The following is a 23,295-nucleotide window of genomic DNA, read 5'->3' on the forward strand; positions in this document are numbered from 1 at the left end:
CTTTGCATCAGTATTCACCAAAGAGAAGGAATTGGTAGATGTTGAGTCTGGAGAAGGGTGTGTAGATAGCCTGGGTCACACTGAGATCCAAAAAGACAAGGTGTTGGGTGTCTTAAAAAATATTAAGGTAGATAAGTTGATGGAGTTTTTCGAGGAGGTCACAAAGATGATTGATGCAGGTAGGGCAGTGGATGTTGTCTATATGGACTTCAGTAAGGCCTTTGACAAGGTCCCTCATGGTAGACTAGTACAAAAGGTGAAGTCACACGGGATCAGGGGTGAGCTGGCAAGGTGGATACAGAACTGACTAGGTCATAGAAGGCAGAGAGTAGCAATGGAAGGATGCTTTTCTAATTGGAGGGCTGTGAATAGTGGTGTTCCACAGGGATCAGTGCTGGGACCTTTGCTGTTTGTAATATATATAAATGATTTGGAGGAAAATGTAACTGGTCTGATTAGTAAGTTTGCAGGTGACACAAAGGTTGGTGGAATTGCGGATAGCGATGAGGACTGTCAGAGGATACAGCAGGATTTAGATTGTCTGGAGAATTGGGCGGAGAGATGGCAGATGGAGTTTAATCCGGACAAATGTGGGGTGATGCATTTTGGAAGGTCTAATGCAGGTAGGAAATATACAGTGAATGGTAGAACCCTCAAGAGTGTTGAAAGTCAGAGAGATCTAGGTGTACAGGTCCACAGGTCATTGAAAGGGGCAACACAGGTGGAGAAGGTAGTCAAGAAGGCATACGACATGCTTGCCTTCATTGGCCGGGGCATTGAGTATAAGAACTGGCAAGTCATGTTGCAGCTGTATAGAACCTTAGTTAGGCCACACTTGGAGTATAGTGTTCAATTCTGGTCGCCACACTACCAGAAGGATGTGGAGGCTCTAGAGAGGGTGCAGAAGAGATTTACCAGGATGTTGCCTGGTATGGAGGGCATTAGCTATGAGGAGCGGTTGAATAAACTCGGTTTGTTCTTACTGGAACGATGGAGGATGAGGGGTGACCTGATAGAGGTATACAAAATTATGAGGGGCATAGACAGAGTGGATAGTCAGAGGCTTTTCCCCAGGGTAGAGGGGTCAATTACTAGGGGGCATAGGTTTAAGGTGCGAGGGGCAATGTTTAGAGTCGATGTACGAGGCAAGTTTTTTACACAGAGGGTAGTGGGTGTCTGGACCTCGCTACCGGAGGAGGTGGTGGAAGCAGGGACGATAGTGACATTTAAGGGGCATCTTGACAAAACATGAATAGGATGGAAATAGAGGGATACGGACCCAGGAAGTGTAGAAGATTGTAGTTTAGTTGGGCAGCATGGTCGGCATGGGCTTGGAGGGCCGAAGGGCCTGTTCCTGTGCTGTACCTTTCTTTGTTCTTTGTTCTACGTCATGGGTTCATGAAATGCAGGTCATGTTTTACAAATTGATTGGAAGTCTTTGAGCACATTACGAGCATGGGGAAAACGGGGAACCGGTGGATGAGGTGTATCTGGATTTCCAGAAGGCATTCAACAAGGTGCCACACAAAAGGCTGCTGCATAAGATAAAGGTGCACGGTGTTACCGGTAATGTATTAGCATGGATAGAGGATTGGTTAACTGACAGAAAGCAAATGGGGTAAATGGGTGTTTTTCTAGTTGGCGATCAGTGACTAGTGGTGTGCCTCAGAGATCAGTGTTGGGTCCACATTTGTTCACAATTTACATAGATGATCTGGAGTTGGGGACCAAGTGTAACGTGTCAAAGTTTGCAAATTACACTAAGATGAGTGGTAGAGCCAAGTGTGCAGAGGACACAAAGTCTGCAGAGGGATATAGATAGTTTAAGTGAGTGGGCAAGGGTCTGGCAGATGGAGTACAATGTTGGTAGATGTGAAGTCATCCATTTTGGTAGGGATAACAGCAAAATGGACTATTATTTAAATGGTAAAAAATTACAGTTTACTGTTGTACAGAGGGACCTGGGTGTCTTTGTGTATGAATCGCAAAACGTTGGTTTGCAGGTGCAACAGGTAATTAATAAGGCAAATGGAATTTTGTCCTTCATTGCTAGAGGGATGGAGTTTAAAAGCAGGGATGTCATGTTGAGCTGTATCGGGTGCTGGTCAGGCCACACCTGGAGTACTGTGTACAGTTTTGGTCTCCTTATTTGAGAAAGGACGTTCTGGCACTGGAGGGGGTGCAGAGGAGATTCAGTAGGTTGATTCCACAGTTGAGAGGATTAGCGTATGAGGGATGACTGAGTAGACTGGGACTATATGCATTGGAATTTAGAAGAATGAGGGGGATCTTCTAGAAACTTATCAAATTATGAAGGGAATAGTTGATGGTGGATTCCTGATTCCTCTTCTTTGATGTTTGTATTCAAAATGTTGGGGGCTGTTTGGGGGTCGGTGGGAGGAGGGGATTGTTGACCAGGGGTTTGACATTGTATTTGTTATTGGTGATTGTTTGTTGGTGGGTATAAATTTGGATGAAAATGTGAAAAAGGAGGAGAATAAAACTATTTTTTTTTAAATGAAGGGAATATTTTTTAAAACATTTTCTTTATTCTCCTCATTTTCCACATTTTCATCAAATGCACAACAAAAGATAACCAACAACAACAAATACAATATCAGTCCCCCAACCAGCATCCCCTTCAACATACAAACCCAATCATCACCCCTACATTCCAAATACAACAAAAAGACCAGAAACGAATCAACGGCCATCCATAAACAATGTGCTCAAGCCCCCCCCCCCCCCCCCCCAATAGCCCCCCTCTCCCTTCCCCGGCTCTAAAACATATAATAATAAATTATCCACGTACAGAGACACCCTGGGCGGGATTCACCGTTGCCTGCCGTCAAAATCGTCATCGGCAGGGCAGCACGATGGAGCAGCGGTTAGCCCCTGCTGCCTCACGGCGCCGAGGTCCCAGGTTCGATCCCGGCCCCGGGTCACTGTCCGTGTGGAGTTTGCACATTCTCCCCGTGTTTGCGTGGGTCTCGCCCCCACAACCCCCCAAAAAAATGTGCCGGCTAGGCGGATTGGCCGCGCTAAATTGCCCCTTCGTTGGGGAAAAAAAAAATGAATTGGGCACTGTAAATTTATTTTACAAATCGTAATCGGCGATCGGGCGGAGAATCGATTCCGCCGCCGGAATTGGTGCTGACGCCGGCGTCTGATTCTCCGGCCCCTCCAAACCGACGTCATCATCGTCGGGGCCGAATCGGCCGGCCCACCCCGCGCTGCTCCGCCCCCGGATGGGCTGAGTTCCCCACGCCGCCTACTCATGACAATAAAGATTATTATTATTATTGACTCAGGCTACACCTCCCGCTGTCTTGGGAAAGCATAATCAAAGACCCCTCCCACCCGGGTTACTCACTCTTCCAACCTCTTCCATCGGGCAGGAGATACAGAAGTCTGAGAACATGCACGAACAGACTCAAACACAGCTTCTTCCCCGCTGCTACCACACTCCTAAACGCCCCTCCTATGGACTGAACTGATCTTTCTATGCATCGTCTCTGCAGTTGTAGTACTATATACTGTACTCTTCACCCGCTGGCTATCCTCATCTATTTATTGAATGTTATCTGTTTTCCTGTATGGAGCAATCTGTCTGGACTGTACGCAGAACAATACTTTTCACTGTCCCTGGGTACACGTGACAATAAAACGAAATCTAAATCAAGTTCCAACTCAGGTGGTCGTCCCATCGATTTGGTAACCAATTGTCTATCTGGGTGAGTGAGGTCGCTGGGTGTAATGCGCCTGTTGGCCTGCAGAGCGCGCTGATGAGCGCACAGCGGCCAGACTACAATTCCCGGCGTGGCCCCGGGATCTGGTGGCGCAAGGTGGGGCTGCGGGACGCCGGAGAGGGAGGGGGGGGGGAGCGACGTCAGGCGCAGTGGCGTGGCGGTTTACTGATGTCATGATGGCGGGCGGCACGTTGACGTCCACCGGTCGGGACCGGGCCGGGCAGGCGCGCTGACGTCGGGCGGGAGGGGTCCGGGCAGGCGCGCTGACGTCGGGCGGGAGGGGTCCGGGCAGGCGCGCTGACGTCGGGCGGGAGGGGTCCGGGCAGGCGAGCTGACGACAGCAGGAGGTGCAGGCGCACTGACGTTTAACGGGAGGGGGCGGGGTAAGCGAGCCGACGACAGCAGGAGGGGGCGGGGGCGGGGCCGGGGCCGGCGCGTTGACGTCGGCAGGAGAGGGCGGGGCAGCCGCACTGACGTCATGTGGTTGAGGGGACGGCGGCTAAACGCGGCTCCAATATTAATGATGCTCGAGCCGGCGAGCGGTTTGCATCGGATGGAGCCGTTGCTGGTTAGCGTTCAATCTTACACACGCTGAGTTGTCCCCCTCACAAGATGGCAGAGAGGTCGGTTAATTTCAATTCAAAATAAACTCTCTTATTCTACCGAAAATATTTTTTTATTGAATGTTATATTTTTTCACTCCCCTGTGAGGTGATTTAATTTTTTTCTTCTGTGTATGTGTTTTCTGACTGACCTTTGAGGCGATCTGAGCCGGGTATATTTTTGTTCTGTATATTGCCAGTGAATCAGTGTTGTGGGGATGGAGAGCCCCCCGCAGCTCTCGGATTGCCGGCGATGCTGGGAGTCGGTGCCCGCTGCTCAATAGTGAGCCCGAGCGGTGCAGCCAACAGCCTGCGGGAGAGGCAGTACGCAGGCGCGGGCTTGCCAAATACTGCTCCCTCTCTCCCACGGAGTGTGCGCGGCCCGGCAACAGGTGCACTGGGGTGCGCGTGCGCCAGGGCTTCTGCTGCTTATGAATGGGATTGTTTTGCTGGGCGTGAGCCTGGGGGTGTTGTGGCGCAGCGGCTAGCACCCCCTGCAGCTGTCTGAGCCAGAGCGTCCAGGATCGAGTCCTACCCAGGACTGAGCAGGGCACACCAGTAATGTGGCCCAACAGGTTGGTTACCCCTGCAAATCCTTTCAGCACAGGTGGGAAGAGCGGGTGGGGAGAGACCTGCTCAACTGTGTGATGGAGAGCACTTTGGAGCCTCTACTATCACCAGCTGTACCTCCTGGTTACAGCAACCCAAGCCTGTCAGGAACGTTCACAGTGCAGAAACAGCCCAATGTACCCTCTGTGGTTTCACCTAGCATAATCCCAGTTATGGCATTGCAATTTGGAAAGCCCAAAAGACTCTGATCAAAGTCCACAAGCTATCTGATGGTGATGTATTGATAATGGGAATATTCACTCGTCTTCGCAACCAATCTCTTGGCCCATTGTTCTGCAACAAACCCAGACTGAGGGGGAAGAAATACACTCCTGTGGAGAGCTTTGGGATCCCATGTCCAAAGTTAGCTGTTCCTCTCATGCACTCTTTACTCGACACATCATGTCCCAAATTGCTCATGTATCCCAAAATGAAATAAGTGCATCAATACTGCCAACTGCTGAGGGAGCCTGCAGATTAGTTTTGAATTCTCAAGTGTAAGGCTTGTCCTCTGCTTTGGCTGGCCTGGCAGCCTTCATTGTCAATATTATCCGATCCTTTTAGATTCCCAGTACTCTATCGCATCCATAGAATTCCTTACAGTATAGCAGGAGGCCATTTGACCCATCGAGTGCACCGACTCTGTGAAAGAACGCCCTACCTGTGCCCCCTCCTTATCTCCATAACCCCACCTAACCTAACCTGCACATCTTTGGACACTAAGGGGCAATTGATCATGGCCAATTCACCTAACCTGCGCATCTTTGGACTGTGGGAGGAAACTCACGCAGACACTGGGAGAGTGTGCAGACTGCACAGACAGTCACCTGAGGTCAGAATTGAACCCGGGTCCTTGGCACTGTGAGGCAGCAGTGCTAACCACTGCTCTATCCTAATCGCTTCTGCATAATGCAACCTCTTCACCCTTCTCGAAGAGAATTCAACTTTTTAACCATCAATGTGAAAGATTTTAGTTTTTTTGTGTGATTATCTTTGATTCGTACCCTTTTGTTCCCGTTACCCTGATCGATGCAAACCATCTGTCACGATTTGTCTGATAATAAACGTTCCTAAACCTGAAGGCCTCTATCAGGTTAACCTGCAAATCTTCTCTGCTCTGAGAGGGGAGGGGGGGGTGGTGGGGGGAAGAACGCAAAAAGAAGCCTGAATTCACCAAGCCTCTGTAGCTGTCATCTCTGGTCAGATCTGCACATTGTCAATTCAAAATGTGTACATAATGGATGTTCAAAATGGCAGAAAAATAGTCCAGCCTCACTTCATTATCTCCTTGCTTTTCGGACCAAGACACAAAACCAATGATTAATTTTGCCTACTTGATTGGCATCTGTGAGAGATGATGGGAATGTAGCCTCAGAACTTTGGTATGGTCAGGCGAGCTGATCTGCTGCACTTCTTTTGATGGCTGATTCAGGAAAGGCAATGTCTGCCACGAGTGCCGTGCATGAAGCTATCTGTTGCTGGTGGTGCAGTTTGACATTTTTGCTGACATCGTGCTTGCAGGGCTGTCTGATGTCTGTTTTGGAGCCACGTGTCATCATGTTACCAAATTTCTGCTCAAAGCTGGTGTGGCCATTGATGTTGGTTATCACCCAGAGGTTCCCACTTGTCAGTAGTTGTTGAGGGCTTTATTGTGCCTTTTGAGAGTGTCCTTGAATTGGAGCTATGGTGTTGTGCTAGTCCCCCATATAATATATCCTTGGGGGATGTAACCAATCATCTTCTATCCTGTGCACATGCTCATACCAGTGAAGCCTTCTTTGTTTTATGAGTGCCAGCATGATTGCTCCAGAAGGGACTGATTCATTGCTGACACTGTCTTTTCATGTGATGCTGAGGGTGTCTTTGTATTTTGCCTTTTCCTGGCCTCATATACTTGTGCTTTTGCTGTTAATGAGCTGTATATTTACACATGGAGGTCCCTATGCTCCTCTTACCCATTCATGGCTCCCTATTATAAAATATATTACTTTATATAGCTCTTAATGGGTAAATTCCGGGTTATTCCTGGTGATTGATGGTTCTAATTGTACCTTGCATGGCATGAGTTTGATTTTCATCCAATTTATTCTAGCTGGATGGGAATGTTTTTTGTTAATTGTTTTCTTGTGGCCAAAGTCATTATTGTTGAGTACTTTAAGCATTTATGTTACAATTGTAACCACACGGCTTTGCACATAATGTTCTTGTTAACTTCCTGCTTGTCTCCCCATTCTGTGATCTGCCTAATCTCAAAAGGAAGACGAGTATTGCATTTGCATTTATATGGTGCCTCACCATCTCTCCCTGATGTCTCCCGAGTGTTTCTTAGGCACGAACGTGCAGTTACGTGGCAAACATGGAAGCCTTTTGTTTGCAACAGTAATGGCGTTAACGAAAGGCTGATTATGTTGTTTGCTGAGGGAGGAACGTTGGCCCGGACAGTCTTGCTTTTCAGATAGTGCCACTTTTCAGGATCAACTGGACAGGTCCAAAAGATAATGCCCCACTTTCTCAGCATGCCATTAAACATTTGCTGTCGCTTGGACTGAACTGGGATGCTCTGACTTGAGAGGCGTTGGTGTTACCACCTGATGTGACTTGAGTTTTCGGAGTTCTGATTCGGGATGCCATTCCCTTCCCCTCCACTATCATCCGTCTGGTAAAATATTCTGTGTAATTGTAGCACAGTTTCAAGTTCAATGTCGTGTACAACTGATCGATGCATGAAGTTCCAGCCAGCATTTTCCCCCGCAGTGTCTAGAATTGTGTTCCATTGTGTATTAAATAGATATAGAAATATTGTGTGCTAAGTTAAAGAGCAAATGAAAAATATGCAACGACAATAAAAATATTTAAAATATCAAACGCATGTTTTATTTTTACTTTTACTTTGAAATTTTTTAATCGTACTTTGCTGATGGTGCTTACGTGTTGGAGTTTAGCTCTCTGATCCCACGGGCATGGGGCAGATTTCAGCCTTTTTGGGCTATTTGCCTTAGAACTCAGTTTAATTGCAAAGCTTTTCATTTTCACCCATGTACAGATGTATTGTGAAGTTCAGATATATTGTTTTGAAGTTAACTCATAAGTAGCTTTATAAATGTCACATTTCAGTAGTTAATTATTTAATGTAGTATAAATTTAATCTTCTATCATTATTAAAGGGACTTTAAATATTGGTAAAATAAAAGAATGTTTCATATGCCCTGTATCTCTTGTGCTATATTCTTCTCCTGGCTTCTTCTGAATTTTGGACTGTGCTGTGTCGCACCATAGCAAGCTGGATGAGATTCTCTGTCTTTCTCCAGTGATGCAATACTGCTCTTTTATTCATTTAAATGTTATGTGCTGTTATACAAATGTCGCTTTGAAAAACACTTTGTATTCCAATGGGTTTGCTGGGCAGAAGAGCACTTGTTGACTTTTCTTGTATCCAGACGGAGGATCAAATGTCTGATATAACCAGTGGCGAAAGCATCTTGCTGGAAGGTTCAATGAGTGCGTTTCTAGTGCCAAACTGTCCCAGAGTCTGTAGCTGTAGAGGATGCCAATTTATTTATCCAGTTCTCCAACTAGAAGGTGCAAATTGATTGGACAATGCTTGATCCACTGCACCTCACCATGGACCGTAACCTCTTTGAATTAATAATTTGTGCACAGTTAAATCGTGCTTACGATGTGTGTATCCTAGCACTGAGATCCGTGTTGGGTTTTCATGCGCGGCCCTGATACTGGTGGAGGATTGATGAAAATAATGTATTTTTGCAACATGCCAGTGCAGCACTCGTCTCGATCACTTGTATTGCAAGTTGTTGCCTTCAGTCAAAGGCATTGTCCTATCGTAGGTACACACCACTCAAATGTATTGTCCAGGTGATTTATTTCCATAAGCGTTTGCGATTATACAGTTTTGTTTTCGGTGTTCCTTCAGTGCTGAATTTGTGCAAGTTTAGAAACTGTGGAACGCTGACCTCCAGTGCAATGAGCAAATCACCTACAGTAGGTTATTTTGAGAACCCAGTGTGAAAGTATTAGTGAATGGTTCTTCATCACTAATTTTGAAATTATAATTAGATATATGTTTGAAGTGTAATTGAGGACAGAATACTCTTCCTTCAGTGGGAGTGTCCTTTGTTCGATGTAGCCTCTGCAAATTTCTAAAGTGGGTGTTGGTTAGGACAATTATTGCCGACTATTCTGCTGCTGGCTTCTACTGACAAATGACAGGAATGTTGTCAGGAAGTCAAAATACATCTTTCAAAGAGAAGAATGACATTTGTATCTACGCTGCTATTGCTTTTTGTGGAAATTATGGCGGGCTGTTATTGGGTAGGTTACCATAGATTATCATAGAATTTACAGTGCAGAAGGAGGCCATTCGGCCCATCAAGTCTGCACCGGCTCTTGGAAAGAGCACCCTACCCAAGGGCAACACCTCCACCCTATCCCCATAACCCAGTAACCCCACCCAACACTAAGGGCAATTTTGGACACTAAGGGCAATTTATCATGGCCAATCCACCTAACCTGCACATCTTTGGACTGTGGGAGGAAACCGGAGCACCCGGAGGAAACCCACGCACACACTGGGAGGATGTGCAGACTCCGCACAGACAGTGACCCAAGCCGGAATCGAACCTGGGACCCTGGAGCTGTGAAGCAATTGTGCTATTCACAATGCTACCGTGCTGCCCTGGGGCAGTACGCTCACAGAAATGGTCCCAACTGGTCAGAGCCCCCTACCCAGCACCTCATAGCCCACCCCTTCACTGCCCCGTCTCTCTCTCTCTCTCTCACTGTGTCCCCCCCCACTCCACTCCACGCCCTCACTGTCCCTCATCAACATCATCATCTTCCAGTGGGGAGGGCTGTCTCAGTGCATTGTGAGTCGTTACCCGCTGAATGGACAGAATCCCGCTAAGGAAAGCATAGCTGATCATGGCGGAAAACCCCACGATCACCGATAAGATCTGCTTGCGTCTCTTGTGAGGTTACGGTATTGGTAAGGGCAGAGTTTTGAAGGGGAATTTCTGAGCTCCCCACACCCTGTAGAATTTTAACTCCACAGCTTGTGCCTTCTGTTGTTGCAAGGTTCCCCACCCGGGAGTCAGCCTGATTGGCAGGCTCGCCTTCCAGTCAGGCAGGGAGCACTCTGGTGTAGGCTCGTAAACAGATATGTCCCTGGGCATCGCTGTCTGAGGTCTCTTTGGGGGTGGGGGACCCATTTCCGCTCCTCTTGGCCCACAAGCAGTGCTGTTGAAGATGCTTATCAACTACTCCAATCTGTGAGCGCCTCCCTTTAGCTGCCAATGTTCCAAATTCTTCAGCCACATTCTCATTGAAATGTGGAAATTTCCAACCTGCTACCTGGGAGTGGGTTGGTTATCTACTCTTTTGTCCCCAGAAGTAGATGGGTTAGGAGTCATGGTTCAAATTTTATCATCTGTTCTAACCCACCTGTTAAAGTTCAAGCTTGTGTATGAACCTTGTGAAAAAACAGAACATTTACTGTAGAATTGTGCAGGTTAAGCCTTCATCAGACCTTCCAGTACATCGATGGACACTTGCAGGTATGTAATGGCATAAAAAGATAACTGGGATTCTGGATTTTATACTGAGGGGGCATTGAATATAAAAACAAAAAAAATGTAGAATTTATACCCGGTAACAAAAAAAAAAAATTTGCATTTATATTTTGATAAATATATCGGTCACAATTGCAGAATGTCATCGAGTGCATTGCAGCCAATTAAGTACTTTTTGAAGTGATTTACTTCAGGAAATGCACCAACTAATTTACAGATAGCAAACTCCCACAAACTGCAGGGGAATAATGACCATTTAACCTGTTTAGTTGAGGGATGAATATTGGCCAGCATGCTGCCGCTCTTCGAAAGTGGGGTGGAATCCTTTACATCTACCGGAGAAGAAAAAAGCAGGGAGCTGGTTCAACGGTCCATGTAAAAGACATTACCGCTGCTAGGGTCAGTGTCGGCCTATAGTACGCACTCCAGTCCCTGCAGTTGGACTTTTGAGTCAGATCCTGAGGGAAGAGGGTTGCTGCTGATTGACTGATTCTCTCCATTTGAGTGGTGTGTACCTGCGATAGGAAGGACATTACAGTCAGGATAAAGATTCCCTAGAACTGCACAGGAATGTGAGAGTGCAGTTACAAAGAGACCGTTAGTGATTTATTTACTGGAACCTGCAAGGTTGAGAAGTGAGAACATAGCAGGGGTTTTCAAAATTTCGGACGATCAATAAAGATAGGTTGGTGACTCAGTAACAAAGATCAACATGAGTTGATTCAAGATGATTTGAGGATTTCTGTTGAAATAGAGACAATAACATAATTTAAAAGGGTGTTGGATAAATCCAGGGTCAGTATTTGAAGAGGAAGAACAAGTCGGAATAAAGGATATGGAAATGACATTGCTCCTATTAAGGAATAAAATTACTCCTATTAAGGAGCTGACTGTTTTATGATCCATCTTTCTAGAAAAATATTAAAAAGCTTCAACACTAAATGTTGCTGGTCAGATTTTAATATCACTAGTGTTTTGTGGCAGGAATTAGAGCTTCAGGGTCCAAAGAACTGAAGGCACAACCACCACTGCTGAAGCAATTAAAATTGGGGATATCCGAGAGGCAAGGATTACCAGATATCTCAGGGCTGTGGGACTGGAGGAGATCCCGTACCAGCCTCCCCGAACAGGCGCCGGAATGTGGCGACTAGGGGCTTTTCACAGTAACTTAATTGAAGCCTACTCGTGACAAGCGATTTTCATTTCATTTCATTTCATCACAAAGGTAGGGAGGGGCAATGCCAGGGAAGGATTTGTAAATTGAGAACATTTTAAAATTCAATTGTTGCTTAAACAAGAACCAGTGAGCAGATATAATTGAGTGAAAGGGATTTGGTGTGAGTTCGAGCGCAGGCACTCGAGATTTAGATGACCTCAAGTTTATGGAAGGATTTGGGAGGCCAGCCAGAAAGGCCTTTGAATGGTCCAGTCTAGAGGTGATAAGGGTGTGGATGAGGGTTACAGAGATGGAGTCTTGTGATGTGATATTAACCAGCTATGTCCCTCAGTTTCCACTGAGGATATTTTTGCTTTCATGTGTGTAGTAGTTAACCTCCTTGAAATGGGAACTGTGTGATGCGGAGAGTCTAGTCATTTGGATTACAAGGCAGTCTGCCTGGTGATTGGGGGGGGGGGGGGGGGGGCGGGGGGTGGACAGTGGGTCAGTGAAATAATTCTGTTTAGAAACCTTTTTTGTTGATTGACGCAAGATGTGGATTTCAAGTTGCTACCGTTTTGTTTAATTATAGCGCGTAGTTCTTTTAATTGAACATGGCATGACAAAGATCACTCTTTACTTAAAAACCCTTGGAGTCTAATGCTAGGTTCCTACTGGAGACTGGGTATCTAATTAAATGTCCCACTGTATAGATTAAGGTAATACATGTCTGAACTTTCGTCATTACTTTAATACCTTTGAAATATTACTTTTAGAACATCCTTTCAGGTGCTAACTCCTCTTCTCCCAGCTGGCTTTGTAATTTGTGTAACAGTAATTCACTAATTAGAATGTGTAAGATTAAATTACTAATCAAAAGTTCCTTCTCTTAGAGTGGCTCTCAGCCTTGACTCCAGCCTGTTGTTAATTTCCATATTTTCTTTTTGCTGTTAATATCTTCCGTCTCGTTTCACAGACTACAAATTTCAAGGACTTTTTAAGCAAATAGGAGGGAGTATGTTCTGTCCTGCTGTTCTCCTAATAATGCTTGCCTTTTTTCCCCTGTTTTATTTTGTCAAGGTGACCGGAATAATGTGCTATGGTCTATATTCTTCCTTTCTTTTCTGTTGTCATGTACAGCTGACTGAGCAATGAGTTAACAGTAATCCTTTGAACAGAGAGCCTGGTGTTGCATGCAAAATACACATAGCCTTTTATTAAATTTTCAAGAGTTCAAATATTGACGACTTAGCTAGACAGTTGTGTGTATTTCATGAATGCTCCTACAGAAATATCCCGTGGGGTCCAGCACCAGGGAGACGGCAACAAATGTGGAAAATTGATGTGGGGGAATTGGAAGATGTTTCCCTATTTTTAATTTTCTTTTTGAGGGTTGTATCCCAACGAGCTGTTGCTTGCATGGCCAATAAACTGAATTACAGGTTTCATATTTTGTCAACATGGTCAACTGTTGGCTTCAGATTCAGTGACAGTTTGAAGTTAAGAGAATTGTGGATTTACTAATCTGTATGTGAACAGTCCAGTGAGAGTATTTGTATGCTCTCTGGAATCTGATGGTGGCACCAGTCATGTCATTGGCGCATGCATTGACCTGGGAGTGATGCAGATGTACATCAACTGCTCCAATTCCTCCGACACTTATCGATTTGAATAAAGCAACTTCACTTAAGGCTCTGGATGACTGTTAGAATCTTGATGTATACAAAGGTGGTCAAACAGTTGTCCTTGGTTTGACTCGGCAGCTTCATCCTTCCAAACATTTCTCCTTTACTGGTCTTTTCCTTGCAGATTTTCTTTAGAGAAATTGAAAAAACTGACTGAAGGGTCAGGTATAAGACACTGAAGTTGAAAATATCGGAGTGAAGGTGAGGTAACTTGAGGAACAAGCAGGTCAGTGACCTCTAAGTTGTGGTTCAAAGCCTGCAGGAGGAAACATATATAGAAAATGGAAGGAGGAGGAGGCCATTCAGCCCTTTGAGCCTGCTACGCCATTCATGGCTCATCATCAAGTTTAATACCCTGATTTCTCTCTCTCTCTCTCTCTCTCTCTCTCTCTCTCTCTCTCTCTCTCTCTCTCTCTCTCTCTCTCTCTCTCTCTCTCTCTCTCTCTCTCTCTCTCTCTCTTCCCCCCCCCCCCCACCATATCTGATCCCTTTAGCCCCAAGAGCTGTATCTAATTCCTCCTTGAAATTACACATGTTTTGGCCTCAACTGCTTTCTGTGGTAGTGAATTCGCAGATTCTCCATGGGCGAAGAAATTTCTCCTCACCTCAGTCCTAAAAGGTTTACCCCATCTCAAACTATGACCCCAAGTTCTGGACAACCCCCGCCATCGGGAACATTCTTTCTGAATCTACCCTGTCCAATCCTGTTAGAACTTTATAAGTTTCTATGAGATCCCCTCTCACTCTTCTCAACTCCAATGAATATAATCCTAACCGATCTGACAGGCTCCCTGGTCGTGCACTCAGTTCCTGCACTGACCGACTGGTGGATGTGTTCGCCGACGTCGTCAAGCTCTCCCTACTTGGTTCCGAGGTTCCCACTTGCTTCAAGAAGATGATCATCATACCGGTGCCAAAAAGACCCAGACAACGTGCCTCAATGACTACAGTCCGTGGCCTTGACATCGATCATTGTGAAGTGATTGGAAAGGTTGGTCATGAGACCTATCAACTCCATTCCCCCAGAATTCCTTGATCCACTGCAATTCCATACCGCCACAACCAGTCCACAGTGGACGCCATCTCCCTGGCCCTAATTCATCCCTGGAGCACCTCGACAACAAGGACTCCTACGTCAAACTCCTATTCATTGACTACAGCTCCATCGTCAACACCATAATCCCAATCAAGCTCACGTCAAAATCTAGGATTTGGCTCCTCCTCCTGCAACTGGATCTTCGATTTCCTGACCCATAGACCACAATCAGTAAGGATAAACAACAACACCTCCTCCACAATAAGCCCTGCAAGGCTGCATACCTGGCCCCATCTATACTCCCTATACACACACAACTGTGTGGCAAAATTTGGCTCCAACTCCATCTACACGTTTGCTGATGACATAACCGTAGTGGGTTGGATCTCGAACAACGATGAGCCAGAGTACAGGAGGGAGATAGAGAACCTTGTGGAGTGGTGGAACGACATCAATCTCTCCCTCAGCCAAACTAAAGAGCTGGTCATTCAGGAAGCAAAGTATCGTACACACCCCTGTCTGCATCAATGGTAGTAAATTGAAGGGGTGTCGGTTAACATCGTGGGCCGAAGGGCCTGTACTGTGCTGTACTGTTCTATGATTTAGTCTCTCCTCATGACAGTCCTGCCATCCCAGGAATCGGCCTGGTAAGTGGTAAACCTTCGCTGTACTCTTTCCATAGCAAGAACATCCTTCCTCAGATAAGGGAAGCATGGTAGCACTGATGCTTCACAGCTCCAGGGTCTGCGGTTCGATTCCCGGCGTGGGTCACTGTCTGTGTGGAGTCTGCGTGTTCAACCCGTGTCTGCGTGGGTTTCCTCCGGGTGCTCCGGTTTCCTTTTACAAGTCCCGAAAGATGTGCTATTAGGTCATTTGGATATTCTGAATTCTCCCTCTGTGTACCCAAACAGGCAGCGGAATGTGGCGACTAGGAGCTTTCCACAGTAACTTCATTGTAGTGTTAATGTAAGCCTACATGTGACAAAGATTATTTTTGAAAAATTATTATTTTTTAAAAAAGGACACCAAAACTGCACACACTACTTCAGGTGTGGCCTCACCAATGCCCCATGTTATTGCAGTAAAACATCCCTTTTCCTGTACTCCAATCCTCTCTGAAGGCCAATATACCATTTGCGTTCTTTACTGCCAGCTGTACCTACGCGCTTACTTTCAGCGACTGATGCACAAGGACACCAAAATCTTGCTGAGTATCCACCTCTCTCAATTTACACCCATTCAAATAATAATCTGCCTTCCTATTTGTGCTACTGAAGCTGATAACTTCATATGTATCCACATTTTACTGCATCTGCCATGCATGTGTCCACTCACCCAGCCTGTCCAAATCCCGTTGAAGCATCTCTGAATCCTCCTCACAGCTCACTCTCCCACCCAACTTTGTATCATCTACAAATTTGGAGATAATACATTTAGTTCCCTGGTCCAAATCATTAATATATAATGTGAACAGTTGGGGTCCTAGCACAGATCCCTGTGGTACCCCACTAGTCACTGCCTGCCAATCGGAAAAAGACCCATTTATTCCAACTTTTTGCTTCCTGTCTGCTAACTAGTTTTTTATCCATCTCAAGACACTACTTGTAATCCCATGCTCTTTAACTTTACACATTAATCTGCTATGTGAGACCATGACGAAAGCCTTCTGAAAGCCTAAATAAGGGGCAGCATTGTGGCGCAGTGGTTAGTGCTGCTGCCTCATGGCGCCGAGGTCCCAGGTTCGATCCCGGTTCTGGGTCACTCTCCTTGTGGAGTTTGCACACCCCCTCTTGTGGGTTTCGCCCTCACAACGCAAAAGATGTGCAGGGTAGGTGGATTGGCCAGGCTAAATTTCCCCTTAATTGGAACAAATTAATTGGATACTCTAAAAATAAAAAATAAAGTCTAAATAAACCATATCCACCGGTTCTCCCTGGTTAACTCTACTGGTTACATCTTCAAAGAATTCCAGTAGATTTGTTAAGCATGATCTCCCTTTCATAAATCCCTGCCGACTTTGCCTGATTATACCACTACTTTCCAAATGCTGTGCTATGAAATCCTTGAGAATGGACTCCAGCAACTTCCCTACTACTGATGTTAGGTTCACTGGTCTATAGTTCCCCATTTTCTTGTTATTGGTAAGTGCTCCCTTTTTGAATAGCGGGTTTACATTCGCTACCCTCCAATCTGCAGGAACCATTCCAAAACAATTTTGGAAAATGACCACCAATGGATTGACTAGGGCCACTTGCTGAAGTATTCTGGGATGAAGATTATCTGGCCCGGAGATTTATCCGCCTTCAACCTCATTAATTTCCCCCAAACCATTTCTCTACCATTACTAATTTCCTTCAGCTCCTTGCTGAAACTAGTGTTTCTCAGAATTTCCCGGTACATTATTCATGTCTCCCTTGGTGAAGACAAAAGCCAAGTTTGAATTTAGTTCCTTAGCCATTTCTTGTTCCTTGTTATGAATTCCCCTGTTTCTAAGCAGGCAGAGATGGATAGGCTGGTTAGGGAGATTCTCCAGGTGGATAGAAGGTACTCGGAAGCCCCGGAGGCGTGGTTGTTGAAGGAGTGGCAGAAGCTGCAGATGGAGTTTGGTCTGATATCCACAGTAAGGCGGTGGGGCAGTTGAAGAAGACGAGGGGTGGTGTATGAATATGGGGAGAAGGCCAGTAGGATGCTAGCACACCAGCTCAGGAAAAGGGAGGCGGCCAGGGAGATAAGAAGAGTAAAGGATAGAGGGGGGAAACACTATTTTGGACCCAGCGGGGGTGAACGGGGTGTGCAAGAAATTTTACATTCGGCTGTATGAGTTGGAGCCCCCAGCTGCGGTGGAGGGGATGAGGCAATTCTTGGACGGTTTGGAGTTTCCGAAGGTGGGGGAAAGGTTGGTGGAGAGCCTGGGAGCCCCGATCGGGATTGTTGATGTAGTGGAGGGATTGGAGGCCATGCAATCGGGCAAAGCCTGTGGGGGGGGGGGGATGAATAACCAATGAAATTCTATAAGAAGTTTTCTGGGGTGCTGGGTCTGTTACTGGTGAGGGCATTTAATGAGGCTAGGGAGCGGGGTGTTCGTTCCCAACTATGTCACAGTAGATCAAATTGATTCTGAAGCGGGAGAAGGACCCAGAACAATGCTTGTCATCTTGACCAATCTCCCTACTAAATGTAGACGCCAAATTGCTGGCCAAGATTTTGGCCTTCAGAATAGAGGATTGTGTACCGGGGGTGATCGGGGAGGACCAGACTGGATTTGTCAAAGGGAGGCAGTTAACGGCCAACATTAGAAGGCTCTTAAATGTAATCATGATGCCCTCCGAGGGGAGGGAGGTGGAGGTAGTGGTCACTATGGATGAGGAGAAGGCCTTCGACTGGGTGGAGTGGAAGTATTTGTGGGACGAAAGAGAAAATGCTGGAAAATCTCAGCAAGTCTGACAGCATCTGGAGGGAGAGAAAAGAGCTAACGTTTCGAGTCCGATTCTTTGTCAAAGTATTTGTGGGAGGTCATGGGATGGTTTGGGTTTGGGCAGGGCTTTGTAGACTGTGTCCAGTTGCTGTACTATGCTCTGGTGGCGAGTGTGCGGACCAACCGAGTGAGCTTGGACTATTTTAGATTGAGCTGGGAGATGAGGGAGGATTGTCCACTCTCCCACTGTTGTTTGCCTTGGCTATAAGAGCCATTGGCGATGGCGCTGAGAGCCTCAAAAGAAATGGAAGGGGCTAGTCCAGGGTGGGAGGGGGGGGTGGGGGGGTGTGGAGCACAGGGTCTCGTTATATGCGGACGACCTACTCCTGTATATTTCTGACCCGCTAAGGGGGATGGAAGAGATTATGCGGAGCTATGGGGAATTTGGCCGGTTCTCTGGGTATATGGGTAAAAGTGAGGTTTTTGTGATCCAGGCAAGGGGGCAGGAGAGGAGGCTGGGGGAGTTGCCGTTTAAAGTGGTGGGAAGAAACTTCCGTTATTTGGGAATTCAGGTGGCATGGGCATGGGAGCAGTTGCATAAATTAAATCTGGCCTGCTTAGTTGAGCAAATTAAGGAGGACTTTTGGAGGTGGGACACGCTCCTGCTGTCACTGGCGGGGAGGGTACAGACCGTAAAGATGACGGTTCTCCCGAGATTTATGTTTGTTTTCCAGTGTCTCCCTATTTTTATACCGATGGCCTTTTTTAAGCGGGTTAATGCAGGTTTGTGTGGGCGGGTAAAACCCTGCGAATAAGGCAAGTGCTGTTGGAGCGGAGCCGAGGGAGAAGAAAAGTTGGCCCTGCCGAACTTTAGGAATTACTACTGGGCGGCAAATATAGCCATGATCAGGAAGTGGGTAGTGGGGGAGGGGTCCGTATGGGAGCGGGTGGAGGTGGCATCATGTAGGGGCACAAGCTCAGGGGCACTGGTAACGGCACCTCTGCCATTCTCGCCGGCCCGGTACTCCACAAGCCCGGTGGTAGTGGCGGCTGAGAGTTTGGGGCAGTGGCGGAAGCATATGGGAGTGGAGTGGGTTCGGTGTGGGCTCCAATTTGTGGCAATCACCGGTTTGTCCCGGGAGGTTGGGTGGGGGGTTTCGGAGGTGGCAGAGAGCAGGTATTGAGAGGCTGGGCGATCTGCTTATCGATGGGAGCTTTCCTTGTTTGGAGGAGGAGTTTGAATTGCCGGGTGGGAATGGGTTTCGCGATCTGCAGATGAGGGACTTTGTACGAAGACAGGTTTTGACCTTTCCGCTTCTACCGCCACAGGGGATACAGGATAAGGTAGTTTCAAAAAGGGGGTTGTGGAGGGGAAAGTCTTGGAAATTTATAAAGAGCTTGTGGAGTGGGAGGGAACCCAGATAGGGGAGGTGAAGCGTAAGTGGGAAGATGAGCTGGCAGGGGAGTTAGAGGTGGGTCTGTGGGAGGATGCTCGGAGTAGTCAACACGTCCTCATCATGTGCCAGACTCAGCCTGATGCAATTCAAGTTGGTCACCGGGCACACGTGACGGTGACCCGTGTGAGAGGTTTTTTGGGGTGGAGGTGAGGTGTGCGGGAGGCCCGTGATCATGTCCACATGCTCTGGGCATGTCCGAAGCTTGGGGGTTATTGGCAGGGATTTGCGGATGTCATGTCCAGGGTGCTAAAAACAAGGCTGGTGCAGAGTCCAGTGGTGATCTTTGGAGTGTCGGAAGACCCCTGACCTTTTGGCCTTTACCTCCTTGCTAGCCCGGAGACGGATTTTATTAGCGTGGAGGGACTTGGTGCCCCGAAAATCGGGAGTATGGGTTAGCGACATGGCCGGGTTTCTCAGGCTTGAGAAAATTAAGTTCGCCCTGAGAGGATCAATGTTAGGGTTCGTCCGGAGGTGGCAGGCGTTTATCGACTTCGGTGAAAATTAAACTGTTAGCAGATACAATAAGGCGGGGGTAAAGGGGGGTTAGTTTAGTTTAGTTTGGGCAGGATCAGCGAAAGGAGATGGAGGGACTTGGGAATTGTGTGTGTATAAGCTATGTTGGCTGGGTATGGTTGTTGGTGGGGGGGGTATTACGTACTAAATTATGTTTACGTCTGTATTTGTATCTTTTGTTGTTATAAAATCATAAGTGCCTTAATAAAATGTTGTTTTAAAAAAAAAAATGAATTCCCCCGTTTCTGAGTGTAAGGGGCCTGCATTCATTTTTATCAATCTTTTTCTCTTTACATACCTATAAACCGTTTACAATAAGTTTTTATGTTCCCAGCTAGCTTACTTATTGTTTTTTCCCCTTCTTAATCAATTCCTTGGTCTGCCTTTGCTGAATTTTAAACTGTTCCCAATCCTCAGTTCTATTGCTTTTTCTTGCTAATTTGTATGCCTCTTCTTTGAATCTAATACTATCTCTAATTTCCCTTGTAAGCTATGGTTTAGCCACAGTTCCCTTTTACTCTTGCGCCAAATAAGAATAAATAATTTTTGGTGTTCACCTATTCGTTCCTTGAATGCCTGCCCTTGCCTATCCACTGTCCTTCCTTTCAGTAACGCTTCCCAGTCCATCGTAGCCAGCTCATGCCTCATACCATCATCGTTACCTTTGAGATTCAGGACCCTGGTCTCAGAATCAATTACTTCACTATCCACCTTGTTATGGGTAGCACAGTGGTTAGCACTGTTGCTTCACAGCTCCAGGGTCCCAGGTTTGATTCCTGGCTTGGGTCACTGTCTGTGTTGAGTCTGCACGTTCTCCCTGTGTCTGTGTGGGTTTCCTCCGGTGCTCCGGTTTCCTCCCACAGGTCCCTAATTTGGACATTCTGAATTCTCCCTCTGTGTACCCGAACAGGCGGCGGAATGTGGCGACTAGGGGCTTTTCACAGTAACTTCATTGCAGTGTTAATGTAAGCCTACTTGTGACAATGAAGATTATTATTATTAAAGAATTCTACCATATTATGGTATTTTCACTGCACAACATCCAGTTCAAGATGGCCTGTTCCCTAGTTGGTTCTTCAACGTATTGGTCCAGAAAACCACCTGCATTATATCGTGACTAATTTGAGCCATCCAATCTATATGCAGATTAAAGTCACCCATAATCACAGATGTTCCATTACCACATGCATCTCTGATTTCCAGACTGCTATTCCCAACATTACCACTCCAATTTGGTCGGTATACCACCCCTACGAATGTTTTTTGCCCTTTGGCGTTTCTTAACTCGACCCATACAGATTCCACATCGTCTCTGGTGATATCTTTCCACAATATCGTATCAATATCTTTCTAAAAATAAAGTACCAACATCTTTTATTCCCAATTAAGGGGTAATTTAGTGTGGCCAATCCACCTACCCTGCACATCTTCGAGTTGTGGGGGTGAGGCCCACGCAGACATGGGGAGAAACCACAGACAGTGACCCGGGGCCGGGATCAAACCTGGGATCTCGATGCTATGGGGCAGCAGTGCTAACCACTGCGCCACCATGCTGCCCTTGTGGATGTGCAGAATTGCCTCAGAAGGACGTGAAGGCTTTGGAGAGAGTACAGAAAAGGTTTACCAGGATATTGCCTGGTATGGAGGGTATTAGCTATGAGGAGAGATTGAATAAATTGGGATTGTTCTCCCTAGAAAGACAGAGGCTAAGGGTCGACCTGATAACATTTTATAAAATTATGAGGGGTATAGATGGGGTGAACAGTTGGAGGTTTTTTCCCAGGGCAGTAATGACAATTACAAAGGGGCATACGTTCAAGGTGAGGGAATAGGTTCAGTGGAGATGTGTGGGGGAGGTTTTTAAAATTTTTAAAATATATTTTTAATAAGAATTTTTCAATAACAATATTTTCCACCTTACAAACAACACCCCCCCCCCCCCCCCCGTAACAAAGAAAAGAACTCGCGTGGCAAGACATGAACATGGCAAGTCAATAAAATACAAAACTTTGTACATTGGATTCTTCCTGTACATGTCAGTTTCCGGATCATTCATATGCTTTCTTGCTCACATGCCCCCCCACAGGAACCCCCCTCTCCCCCCACGAACGATGTCCCCCCCTCCCCTCCACCCCCCCTGGGTTGCTGCTGCTGCCCGACCTTCATCTAACGCCACCGCGAGATGGTTTAGGAACGGTTGCCACCGCCTGTAGAACCCCTGCGCAGACCCTCTCAAGGCAAACTTTATCCTTTCCAACTTGATAAACCCAGCCATATCATTTATCCAGGCCTCCACGCTGGGGGGCTTCGCCTCCTTCCACATTAGCAAGATCCTTCGCCGGGCTGCTAGGGACGCAAAGGCCAGAATGCCGGCCTCTTTCGCCTCCTTCACTCCCGGCTCGTCCACTACTCCAAATAGTGCTAACCCCCAGCTTGGCTTGACCCGGACTTTCACCACCTTAGATACTATTCCCGCAACTCCCCTCCAGAACCCCTCCAGTGACGGACATGACCAAAACATATGGACATGGTTCGTCGGACTTCCTGAGCACCTCCCACATCTGTCCTCCACCCCAAAGAACCTACTCAACCTCGCCCCCGTCATATGTGCTCTATGAACCACCTTAAATTGTATCAGGCTAAGCCTGGCACATGAGGAAGAGGAATTAACCCTACTTAGGGCATCAGCCCATAGCCCCTCCTCAATCTCCTCCCCCAACTCCTCTTCCCATTTACCCTTCAGCTCCTCTACCAAATCCTCCCCCTCTTCTTTTATCTCATGGTATATCGCCGACACCTTGCCCTCTCCGACCCATACTCCCGAAATCTTGAATCCCCTGTGCCGGGAGTAGCGGAAATTCCCTCACCTGCCACCTCACAAACGCCCTCACTTGCATGTACCTGAAAGCGTTTCCCGGGGTAGCCCAAACTTCTCCTCCAGCGCCCCTAAGCTCGCGAACGTCCCGTCAATGAGCAGGTCCCCCATTCTTCTAATCCCTACCTGATGCCAGCTCTGAAATCCCCCATCCATCCTTCCTGGGACAAACCGATGGTTGTCTCTGATCGGGGACCACACCGAGGCTCCCGTCGCACCCCTGTGCCGTCTCCACTGCCCCCAGATCTTTAGCGTTGCCGCCACCACCGGGCTCGTGGTGTACCTTGTCGGCGAGAGCAGCAGCGGTGCCGTCACCAGCGCCCACAGGCGAGAGCGACAGCAGTGCGTCACCAGCGCCTCCTTGGGGGAGGTTTTTTTATACAGAGGGTGGTGGTGGCCTGGAATACACTGCCACGTGAGGTGGTTGAGGCAGATATGTTAGCGACCTTTAAGACTTATCGAGATAGACACAAGAACAGACGGGTTATAGAAGGATACAGGCGTTTGGTCTAGATAGGACACGTGATCGGCGCAGGCTTGGAGGACCGAAGGGCCTGTTCCTGTGCTGTATTGTTCTTTGTTGTCACAAGTAGGCTTACATTGCAATGAAGTT

The 23,295-nt window shown here is 46.9% G+C and overlaps 1 protein-coding gene across 3 annotated transcripts in view; it reads left to right on the forward strand.

Annotated features, from left to right (window-relative positions):
* Positions 1-4,228: 4,228 nt before the first annotated feature.
* The window catches only part of arhgap39 (Rho GTPase activating protein 39), a 753,810-nt gene continuing 734,743 nt past the window's right edge, over positions 4,229-23,295 (forward strand). For 2 of the 3 annotated variants that reach the window (XM_072508029.1, XM_072508030.1), the window contains exon 1: positions 4,244-4,372. Coding sequence is in view for 1 of the 3 variants with exons in the window: in XM_072508030.1 (XP_072364131.1) it covers positions 4,362-4,372 (11 nt within the window). In the remaining 2 variants the exon portion in view is untranslated. Of the gene's footprint in view, positions 4,373-23,295 lie in introns of all 3 variants that reach the window. The other variant, XM_072508028.1, reaches the window with a different exon arrangement.

This window comes from Scyliorhinus torazame, chromosome 6 (assembly GCF_047496885.1).
Source record: "Scyliorhinus torazame isolate Kashiwa2021f chromosome 6, sScyTor2.1, whole genome shotgun sequence".
In the NCBI taxonomy this organism is placed as follows: Eukaryota; Metazoa; Chordata; class Chondrichthyes; order Carcharhiniformes; family Scyliorhinidae; genus Scyliorhinus; species Scyliorhinus torazame.